General features: G+C 35.6%; 3 protein-coding genes across 4 annotated transcripts in view; 2 read left to right on the forward strand and 1 right to left on the reverse strand.

The window, feature by feature from the left end:
• The window catches only part of LOC115238111 (cadherin-related tumor suppressor), a 98,150-nt gene extending 95,720 nt beyond the window's left edge, over positions 1-2,430 (forward strand). The window contains 1 exon segment of the mRNA XM_029811674.1: positions 288-2,430. Within this exon segment, the coding sequence (XP_029667534.1) occupies positions 288-1,372 (1,085 nt within the window). The 3' untranslated portion in view covers positions 1,373-2,430.
• A 2,089-nt stretch (positions 2,431-4,519) lies between these two features.
• On the forward strand, positions 4,520-8,926 carry LOC115238114. The gene is made up of 10 exons (XM_029811677.1): positions 4,520-4,671; positions 4,935-5,137; positions 5,389-5,888; positions 5,959-6,141; positions 6,436-7,001; positions 7,084-7,156; positions 7,513-7,678; positions 7,821-8,018; positions 8,515-8,727; positions 8,896-8,926. The coding sequence occupies exons 1-10, from the start codon at positions 4,520-4,522 to the stop codon at positions 8,922-8,924; spliced, it is 2,283 nt and encodes a 760-aa protein (XP_029667537.1). The 3' UTR covers positions 8,925-8,926.
• A 199-nt stretch (positions 8,927-9,125) lies between these two features.
• Positions 9,126-11,000, reverse strand: LOC115238115 (uncharacterized protein C1orf198 homolog). Of its 2 annotated transcripts, none has more exons than XM_029811678.1 (3): positions 10,884-11,000; positions 10,463-10,757; positions 9,126-10,384 (listed from the first exon to the last, which is right to left on the reverse strand). In XM_029811678.1, exons 2-3 carry the CDS (start codon positions 10,751-10,753, stop codon positions 9,797-9,799), a joined length of 879 nt encoding a protein of 292 aa, XP_029667538.1. In that variant the 5' UTR covers positions 10,754-10,757; positions 10,884-11,000; the 3' UTR covers positions 9,126-9,796. The 2 variants fall into 2 exon arrangements, with proteins under 2 accessions (XP_029667538.1, XP_029667539.1); XM_029811679.1 differs by having other exon boundaries at positions 10,463-10,781; positions 10,884-10,981.
• Between the last annotated feature and the right edge of the window lie 1,053 nt (positions 11,001-12,053).

A 12,053-nucleotide genomic window follows, 5' to 3' on the forward strand; every position in this document is an offset into this window, starting at 1 on the left:
ATTCAAAGTAGGGATAATTAATAAAATATAGTAGGGATAAACTAATTTAAATATAGACTATATTGTTTAATTTTAGAGACATTAATAGAATATTTTTGCAATAACATTTTAATAGCTAATAAAATAATTTTGTTTTTGAGATATAAAGAAAAGTAATAAAATCTAAGTTTTAAATCTATAAAATATGTACAAAAATGTTTACCAAATTTAAAATTCTTTTTATACATGTATGTATCAAGAAATGTGATATGTTATGCGATCGATTTAAATAGCAATTTTCTGCGCAGGTAATTATAGCAATCACCATAAGCACACGGGACAGCAACACCGTCATACCGGACCCTTTCCACCGCGAGCTATGCCGCCGCCCAACGTGAACCAACCACCTGGACCGGCGCCGAAACTACTCCAAAGTACCCCATTAGCGAGACTATCACCCAGCAGCGAATTATCCGCTCAACAACCGCGGATTCTTACGCTTCACGACATCAGTGGGAAGCCGCTGCAAAGCGCGTTGCTGGCCACCACATCCTCGTCGGGCGGTGTCGGCAAGGACGCGTTGAATTCCAACAGTGAGAGAAGCCTGAATTCGCCCATTATGAGTCAGCTGTCGGGCTCAACCGCCAGTAGGAAGGCTCCGCAATCCAACAATGAGAATTCGGTGAACAACGTATCCTCGGGTCCGATGGGTCTTACCGCAGAGGAGATCGAGCGATTAAATTCTCGCCCGAGAACGTCTAGTCTAGTTTCTACCCTGGACGCCGTGAGCTCGTCCAGCGAGGCGAGGGGTCCACCCGCTCACGGGCCCCTGCACCACCATCGACGTCATACACCGCCCGCGGAGAGACTCGAGCGACGAAACTCGTCGACCACCGACGAGAGTGGCAACGATAGCTTTACGTGCTCGGAGATCGAATACGACAACGGCTCGCTGGTAGGTGACAAGCGGTCCGACAACCTGTTTGCCAAGCAAGCTGACGAGGGTAGCGGACCCCAAGGTAGCAGGAGCAATGTCGAGTCGTCGCAGTCAACGAAACCGCCGTTACCGCCAAACGTTGTCGGCAATTATGACGGCTTCGACAGCTCGTTCCGTGGCTCCCTCAGCACCCTCGTCGCCTCGGACGACGATCTATCGACCCATATGGGCGGTCTCCTCTACGGCAACCATGCCAACAACGGCTCGCCCACCACCACCACCACCACTATCACCGCCACCGAAGATGCTCTTAGCTGGGACTATCTGCTCAATTGGAGACCCAACTTTGAGAGTCTCGTCGGCGTTTTCATCGACATCGCCGAATTACCGGATAGCACCAGCCGAGTACCTAGATTACCGGCGAATATCCCCAAACCGTCCGAGGAATACGTTTGAAACAGTCCGACGAACGATGCCGAGACAATTTAGTAAACTGACTAGTAGTCTTGAAAATTCTTTCAGAGAAGATTGTAAAGATTCTCCTTGCCTGAAAAAATGGCGAAATCTACGACGTAGAAATGTTGCTGTTTAATTGACTAGTTGGACGTTTGTAAAACAATAGTTTATATAAATCGCGACATCCACGGCATCGGGCTTTGGATGATCGTAATCTTGAGTCATGCGAGAACGTGTTTAAGAAAGGTGCCGATTTTAAAACGTAGATTCTAAGTGTTGTTGGTGAAAAATCGTTGCAACATTTACGACGTTGCAGCGAGGTGCCGCGCCAAATGCGCGATCATCTTGCCATAAAGTGTAATTTTTCTCGAAGAAAGAGAGAGAGAGAAAGAGAGACTCGTTATTTTTTATCGTACTCTTTTATTTCGCGAATATTTGTAAATATTGAATGACACGTTTCTAATCAAAACGACTCGTTCGCGAAATGCCTATCCCTCAGTTATACGATCGGTCGAACTGCACAAAACTTCTCTTGCGACTAATGATCGATTAATATCGATTGCAATTAAGATTAAAATTAATATTATTAATATTAATATTAAATTACGCAAACTCGTGCAATGTTAATATTACTAATAATATTAGTTTTGATTAAATTAATAAATATATTGATGCTCAATTTGCGGGAAAAATATTCGTATCTCATACATCTTGAACGATCGTACGCAATATTAAATACGAAACAGGATTACGCGAATTTACATTGAATATTATTTTAATTACGAGATGAAAAAATGAGCGACTAGGCATCGAGGTAATCTAATTAACTAGCGACTTTTGTATATATCCTAAACAGCCATGTCAGATATACACTCGATACAGTCGCACACGTTGTAATTATTGGTTAAATGGCTAAATGTACGTATGTGTGTGTATGCGTGGCACATAGGCATTCTTACCTCACGATAGTATTTAAATCAGAAATGAAAACTATTATACGTTTCTATTTATTTAGATTGTAACACGAGAAAATTTTCGAAATATATAATTGCAATATATATATTCTTTAAATAATTTTATATATATTATTCTTTAATTGTACTTTTTACCCTTATATGTGATTAAAGATGTCATATTTTATAATTATATTTTAAAAATTAATTTCTTGATAATAATAAGTACAAGATAAAAGTATAATAAAAGAAATTAGTGATTAGTGACAGAATTGTAAACATTTCTCGTGTATTGCAATTCGATAAATAGGAATGCTATCTCGGTGAGTTTGAATTTAAATGCTATAAATTATATTAATTTTATCCACGATAACAGAGAGAGAGAGAGAGAGAGAGAGAGAAACGCCATTATTAATATAAAATCTATTTTTCTATAAATCGGATTAAAATTCGCCGAAATTATAATAGTTTGAAAATCTGATTCAAACGGTCCGGAATGATACTTGTTAAATTTATAATTTATCGAAGTACGTCATAGCCATTCTTAGCCATTCGATTGAAAAAAAAATGCGTTTTGATTGAAAAAACGTCCGCCGAGAGAAGGGAGAGAGAGTTTGTCTTCCCTCATTATAAGAAATAACTACTTCGCTATATCGATACTACTCGAATCGTAACGATAACGGAACATCGCTGACGGGATTATATTGGATAATGTAATATCGTCGTGTCGATTTCGTGCTCAATTCGTATTCGTTAGAGAGACAATAATGCCGTCGTAGCGTTCCTGAGAGTACCTGCTTCTCGCAGACTCTACCAGACTGATTTTCCTTTTCCGCTTATTTTTGCAATTTCGCGAGTAGCGGCTCGCTTGATACGTTTACGTTGTAAATTATGACAGATCTGTCCACGATCTGTCTCACCCTGTAAATAAAACTGTCGCGTATGTGAGTGAGTTGTATAAAAGTGCGAATGCGTGCGCGAGTGCGTGCTATTTTATCATCATCGACCATAACTCGTAATAGAAACGACAAATTTGTAAAAGCTGCCGTGTACCGTCATTTATCCCCTTCTCTTATTCCTTCTCATTTTAAGATATTGATAGAATTTTTTCTGATATGTCAAGTTGTTTTGAAAACTTTTTATGTAGCATAAATCGTTAATTTCCATTTTTCTTAGTATATCGCATAATATCTACAAATATTTTTTTATTTAAAAATACAATCGTCAAATTTAAATATATAAATATTTATATATTTAAATTTGAGTGAAAAAAAAAGTTGTCGCATTGCCTTTTAAAGATGCCTGAAGAAAGTTCACTATCTGCTAGTCGATAAATCGTGAACAAGCCATCTTCGATCTTCATCTCTTACGTGGCTCCAATACTTTTGTCAAAACCGATTTCACTCCGTATAAAATACGGCATCGGATATTAATCACTATTTATTATTTATTATTATTATTATTTATTGCATTTATTAATTTGAGATCGAATTCTCAATTGATTTGTGGAACACGGAACTACGAGAGAAAGCTTGTAACGCGAAAGTTTTTATTGACCTCTCATCGGACTATCGGAATATCGGATCGATCGGTTATAATGTACAGATAATGATATCTCCACTTCCGTCATACGACGACGAGCTTCTAAATAGCGCCTACGCAAATATCAGTCTGATCGCCGACAAGGTCTGGACCTATGATCCCGAGGATCCCTTTCGAAAGTTAAATCATTCTCTCTGGATTCAAGTGAGACGCTCAACAAATACTCTCTTTCGAGTATCCGATAGATATCCAAAGTACCGCATTATCCATATTTCCGAATGTCTTTTATCAGTATCGATCGCTGCCTATCGTCATTTGAGGACGTTTTGTATATGAAAGAAAAAAATCATTAATTAATTAATTAATTAATTAAATTCACAAATATCTCGTATATGTATATCGTATATTGAAAATAACAGAAATACTGTCGATTGAAGGTGAAAAAACTACCGTAATACTTGAGAACTTCGAGATAAAGGGAGGAGAAATCTATTCTGGCATAATGATAACTTATCGTTAATGTCAGAGTTGCGAGGTAATCGCGAAGTACCAAGAAAATAGTGATTATCGTCCGAGACTCGTCCGAGACGTCATCTCTGAATCGCGCTTGGCGAAATACGGTAATTATGAGTACGACGAGCAGTACGAGGGAATGTACAGGCCGGACGACGGTAAATCGTCGGATAGCGGGTCTCGCCACTTCCGTTCAACTACGGAGGCTGTGGAACCGTGGATGCTTCCTGAAGTTCAAGAACACTTCGCCCGGTTAATCTCACCGAACAGCACGCGATCGCATCGGGAACCGTTAGTTCGCTTCAGCACTTCCGTATTATTCTTATATTCCCGAAGCCTCTTCCCGCTCCTCCCCCCCCCCCTTTCCACGAGAGAAACTCTCAGAGACAAAAATATCGAGAAATTAATTATCATTTTATAATTAATAGTAAATCTCTATATGATAATAATTAATAAGGGGATAATAAATTAATTGAAGCGTAGTATAGTATAACGATATAAATTATAATTAATTATTTAATTTGCGATCAGATTTTCATATCTCACATTAACAGTATGTTCAATATGCAAAGCTCAGCAATACCAATACTGAAGTGTAACACTGTGAGAAGGGAAAACGAAGTTGTTTGCTCGAGTTTCCAATCAAATTGGAACGAGGGCTCGAAAAAGCGACGTCAAAAAGTCAGTCCAAAGAAGAGCAAAAAGATTGGATTACATGACGAATTATTTCCAATTCACAAATCTGAAACCAATAAGAGTAAGCAATATTCTTATATAAATTAACAACGATATAAGTAATAAATTATACATCTCTGTATATTTTTCTTAAGTGGAAAAGATAGTAGAAATTATAATTCCTAATTATCTCATGTCTTTCTTTGTTTATTCTATCTAGAAATCAAATATATTTATTAATTATTGTTGTTATATATATATATTAAAATTAATTTTTATGAATCGAAGTCGTCTCACTCTTTATATTTTTGACTGCATATATCGCGTTGCCAGGACCACATGAGAAGTCGACTGAAATATTCGCTCGTTATCGTCGATACACCGTCGAAACCGCTGCGGAAATGCAACTGGAATCTCGCATCGGGAGCGACGCCGTGCGCGATATATGGAACCCCGAAAAGTTTCAGCAACAGCAGCAGCAAAACCGGCAGAATTGCCAGCAAATCGCGCGGCAAACGCAGCCCACCGTCCAGCATCATCAACAACAATTTTACTGCACTTTACAGTATCAGCCTTTGATTCTAAGAACGGAATATCAGCGAAGAGTGTTGCAATCACCGCCGCCACCACCGCCACCGGTTTTAAGCGCCGAAGTACCAGAATTCTTTCCGAAATCCAATTTACCTTCAATAACAAGCTACAGCATGAATAGTGATAAGGAACGCAGGGCTTGTCAGATACGTTACTTTCCGTCGCTAAACGACCGAAATTATCAGAGCGAGCTGTTTCCTTACAACAGACCGCAACACGATATTGCGACGACCGTTTTTCCGGTAAATGGAAAATCTATGAGGATGAAATCTCGTATCAATAATTTATTCTTTGCGATTTCTCTATATATAGAACACCAGGATGTCTATATTGCCAGCGACCGAAACGAACATGTTCCGTTCGCCTCAGGAATGGATCCAAAGGGTTGCACCGCCGGTGCAATTACAATTAACAGCGTCCTCTTCGTCACCTCTGCCGATCTGCACGTCCTTGCGGTCGATTAATGACGCTTCGATCGTGCATCGTCCCTTGCAGGTATTGTTTTTCGATAAAAATAATTCAGAGAAAAATTTGAGAATTTTATCAATTCAATATGTGGAAGTTTGGATTTACCTCAAAATTATTCTATATTTATATATTTACCTCATCAATTATTTCAAGCTACAATTATTATTCACATTTAAGGATTTTATTATTATTGTAATAATTATTAATTACCTTAAATTGATCGGCGCGTGACATTATATTTGCGTTGACTATAATATTTTCTTAGATCTTCGTATAAAATTAAAAGGTCCTTGACAAAACCGCGTATTGTATAATTGGCAGATATACGAGAAATTTTTACCCTACACCCAACCGAGTCCGACGACATCCATACCAGTATACCAACGACCAATGGAGCTGTACCAGGAACCGATGCCGAAACGGAAGAGTCAGGGAGTTGACTTCAACAATCTCATACTATTGACGAAAAATAATATCAAAACGCGACGCTCAAAGGGCACCGCTCAGCAACCCTTCCTCCTGGAATCCAAACAGAGCCTGAGAACTTCTGGTCGCAACGTGCAGATGCAATGGTTTGACAGGGATCGTTGCGCAAGGGGGGCAAAGGAGGTCGTGACTGTGAACGCACTGGTGTCTGAACTGCGCAGTTTCGAGGAAAAGTATGAATGCTGTAGAGGAGCCGGCACCAGCTGGAGAACCGCCGTTGAAGGTCAACAAAGATCGTCCGAGACTTCGAGATCGAAAAATAAAATTTTCGGGAGCGACAGCCCCAAATGTAGGGTCTCGGACGCCGAAGAGAGGAACAGAAGGACGAAACGGCCGCTTTACAGAGATGTCCTGGCAAATGCCTCGAGCGGAGCGGCTCTGGAGAATGTCTTCGAGGAAAGGTAATAATAAAATTTTATCTACTTACAATTAGTTTTGAAAATTTAAGATAATCGGTAACCATTTTTCTCCAATTAACTTTAGATACGATGAGCTCGAACAGCAAGCAATGGAACAGTACAGAAACTCGGAAGAGTCGCTAGCTCTCAAATACCAGGCAACTTGAATATTAATCTCGTGGTATAGCTAGATAGCCTCGCGAAAAAAAATGGGTGAATCAGAAGGGATTGACAAGAATTTAAGGATTGTGTAAAATTACAGATTCTTCTAGTTTTTAAAATCAAGGATCGGAATTTTATCGTGACTTCTTTCCATTTCGATAGTTTTATTTATCAATCGGTATCTTCTAATTATTCTAATAGAAAGGATTTGATCTCTTTCACAACCTTGACGTCGAAAATTGGATATCTATTTAATTTCGCGCAGAAGCATATTCTTTTCAATTTATCTTTGTTCAACTATTTTTCACACAAAACGAAGTATCTCGCACTGATACACGTTATCATATTACAGGAATTGGAACGTCAAGCCATGGAACAGTACGGAAATAGTAACGCAGGTGATGAGAGGCGTTCGATACCTTCCAAAAACCAGGATTGTTTCGATGGGCAGAGATGTTCAGGATACGGACAATGCAGTCCTTCCAGAGGACGTCCAGAACGAAAAGATAAATGCGGCGGTTCTAAAGTTGTTGCAACTTCCACAAAATGTATGTTGAAGAAAATACAAAGAGCGTGTTTCTCTCTTTTTAATACTCTTTAATAAATATCATTTAAAAATAAAATTTTAAAATAACATTTTAAATAATAATTCGTTGTCAGGTTCTTGCTTTCCGCAAATTACTCTGTTGAAACCGAAAGGTAAATCTCTGCCGAACGTCTTTCGGGGATCGTCATGCAACGACGGTAATCAACAGACGGCCATCGTTTCGAGAAGTTTATCCGCATTGTCTGACAAACCGTCGAAGGAATCGAAAAACACATGTAAGGGTGCATCAGGAGATAAAAACGATACAAATGGTGAGCAAACATGAGCAACATAATATCGCATAATACAAATAAAATACAGGAGATGCACAGAAAACTTAAAAATTTCTTTTTTTGATTCATAGATTAATAAAAAAAAATAGCTGTAAATTTTAGCTAATTGTCATAAAATCTATTTTCTGGAAATGTAAGATATATACATGAAAATAAATTATACATGCATTTATTAATTCAGGATAACAAAAAAGGGATTTTTTGCTATATTTTACTAATTCATATTATTGAACACAAGAGAGAGTAATGGTTTACAAAAAATTTATTCATATCGATGTTATCGATGTATGATTTCTCACTTTTGGCATCCATTCAATATAGATATAGCACAGTTAGATATAGGAGTTTTAACGTATAATAAAACTTTTATTGATATCGAAATAAAACCATGGAATTTCTTTGCTATATTCAATGTAATTTTGAAATGCAAAATTGATTTCGAAATCATTGCCATTGATTTTTTTTTAAGTTTCAGTTCGGACATCGTCGAAGCGGCATCTGATACTGATGTCACCCTTCGAGCGCAAATCAGAGGCCAAACGAATAATGAAGACGACGGATTTACGAAGAATTTGCTCGCTCTCCGAAACAAGAGGGAACATGTTCGGGTATTACCGGACATCCGAAATCGCTCGGGATGGCAGCGGTGATGAAAACATAACGATCATACAGTCACCTAGCACTGAAGGTATAACAGCATCGATCGTGATACAATACACAAAGAATGACACAGATCTTTTATAATTTTATCTCATTTCTTTTATAGATATCGTTCTAAATTAATTTAAAAAATTTATTCGTTTTTTATATTAACAAACAAAAAGAGAATTTTTTTTTATTAATCTGATATTTCTAGTTTGGTTGTCCGGATTCTGGACTACCTGAAGGATCAATCAAATGAATCTTTTTGAAAATAATGGAAAGAGTTTGAGACTGTTTTGTGAAGACAGCGCTAATTAATTGGATTTGAGAAAATTTTGAGAATCTAGAAAAGCAAATCATGATTTGTAACATAATTGACACAGATATATATTATGGAAATATGATAATGTATGAAAAGAGTAAGTTATGTATACTCATGATAACGTATTCATACATATATTGATATACAATCGATGATCTACATAAATTTGTTTAAGCTAAATTGTTGCTTGTAAATAATGATTGTGATCAAACATTTAGAGTATATTAAGCATACTTATTTGTTCGTAAGCTCATGCTATATATGAAATGTTAATAGTATAAAATACAATATTATAAAAAAAGGTAACAAATTTAAACTGGTTACATATTGTTCGATATCTAAGCAATACATAACATAATTGTGTCTATCAAAATCTAGGTAGGCTTAGGTCTTATGAGAGATCATAAATATTCTATTGGAAATTATTCTTTTCAGTCTTTGAAGATTATTTATAATCCTCTTTATGTCATCTGTTATATAAATGGTATCTGGTAGTATATCGTACAAATAAAATTAAGTTATAAAATATAAGCATATAAAAAATCTTGTTAAAAAGTCTCGATGTAAAAAATATTCCATCTTCTTCTACATAAATATACTTTGACTTGTACGCATACATTCATATAATAATTTTTATACAACACACAACAATGGAAAATAATCAGATCAAATACATTGCTCAAATATCTGTATCTACATATCCAACTTATATTCCTAGAATATTATGGAAATATCCTTTATATAATAAAAACGCATGCAGAGGAAATTGAGTTATTCCTACAATGGAATAAATTTACCAATTATCAAGAAACTCAAATCCAGTCTTTGGTATACTTCTCTCTTCCTCTTCTTGATTCAATTGGGATGATTGAAAGCTGCTGTAGGAACTAGGTGTTTCTAACAGAGCAGTTGACTCGTTTATATCGCTCGACTTTGTTCGCGACATTATCACAGTATTCGATTGACTTTTATCTGTATCAGAATCTCTCTCCCTCACCAAACTCTCCATATCATCCTCAACATTGCTTTGTAATTTCAATAAAGAAGTCTTATTAATCAGTTTAGCAAATATACTGTCAGAATGTTCGCTATCAATTCTGTTTGTCAATAAATCGCTACATTGATTGTTTTCAAATAGACTGGCGGTGTAACAATCCGATTGATAACAGCTGATTTGGTGTGCAGAGTTGTAGCTGTCATTCATTGAACAAGGGTTGCTTCTTTGTGCCTTCACAGGACTGGAAAAATGTGGTGACTCTCCAAAATGAGTTCTCATCGATTTAGATTTCACATCTTCATTAGAATCAATAAGATTGAGATTCATCTGTGACTGAGTCATAAATGAAAATGGTGCAGAGTGCTCATCCCGCCATCGTAATGTCTGCAATGCAATGAGAAATAAGTTATCAATTTGTTGTATATTTAATGTTTCATAAGCATTAACAACATTACTACTCACAGAACCAGTTTCATCTATGACATATTTCATTCCAGTCTGTATACGCAGCTTTGGATACCATTCTGGTAATTCTTTAGTCAACTCGATCTTCTTCAAAGTATACTTTAAAGCTACCTCAGGTTGAATTATAGTTTCATTGATAGCTTGATTGCGCTCTGCTGTACTCAAGGTGTTCCATAGCCCCTCGTAAGCTTCCTTCGTCGCGGTTATATCTTCGCCAATTCTCTGAGCTATAGGATTAATACTGTAAAAGTATTGCTCTGCTCTTGCAGTAAGGGTACTGGAACTCATTTTGCTAAAATACAGAAATTTACCGCTGCTAAAAAATTAACGTTAACCATAAATATAATTATCACACATATATATAAAATGTGAATAAATCTGTATACGATTATCAAAAATAACATTTCGATATACATACCTGACGTCTGATATAACATATATAACTATAATTATCAGGGCAAGAGGAGCAAAGACTTCCTTGTCAATTTAATGCTACTTTATCTCAGGAGTAGAATTTCCGAACGCACCCCATATAGGAGTTAGCATGCTCCGATTGGTCAAACAAATGCACCGAATTTTCATCAAACGGAACGTATCCCGAAGTCCCGAATAATACATTTACGATTTTTTTCATATATAGTATATTATATAAATTATTCTATTTTTATAGTATAAATAAATTATTCTATTTTTACCGTATTATTTTTTAATGATTTTCTTTATTTAGTTAATTTGGAGACAATTTTTTTTTTAGCAAAAATTAAAATACTAATTTCCAAATTATAATAAGCAATTAAAAGAAAGAAAAGAAAGATGAGCTTTTTATAAACTAAAGGAAGTCAAAGAATAAAATTAGTTTATAGTAAAATTACATTGTTCACATCTAAGTTTGGGTAAAATTTATTTTAATCAAATTAAAACATGAAAATATATATAATATATATGTATGATATTAAAAATTGAAAAATCACAATTTAAATAATGATCTTTCTTGATATATTCGCTAAAGGAAAATGATAACAAGAAATGAAATATTGTATACAATTTTCTTATAATTTCTATATGGTTTTTTTGATTGCCATCTATACAATTAAAAATTATATATAAAAGACATATATATAATTTATAGTAAAAATTATATATATAACACCATATATGTATCTTTTTTACAATATTAACAATGTAAATTTGACATATCACAGATAGGTAGGGAAATAGCAATAAAAAAGTCAAATAAAAAAAGTAACATGTCTATATTATTTTTCTTTTAAATGGCAAATATTGCTTGAGAAACTAATATAGCTAGAACTAATAGCTAGATTCTCAGACAAAATATGAAACGAGAAGCGAAATAACATCTTGGAATCCGCAAAGCTCGCTCTGCTCGACTACAAAGGAACAAAATCATTTAAATTTATTTACTTAAACATCTCGCTTAAACAAAGATGAACAATATAATGCCCAACTGTTATTATTGTACATTTGGATTGTGACAGAGATGTCCATATGTATTATTTTTTTTATTATATGATACAAATATATACAATATTTTAATATCGTATTATCAATCACTCGTGATAATAGAGCG

The sequence above is a fragment of the Formica exsecta genome, unplaced genomic scaffold (assembly GCF_003651465.1).
Source record: "Formica exsecta isolate Colony F162 unplaced genomic scaffold, ASM365146v1 scaffold32, whole genome shotgun sequence".
NCBI classification, from domain to species: Eukaryota; Metazoa; Arthropoda; class Insecta; order Hymenoptera; family Formicidae; genus Formica; species Formica exsecta.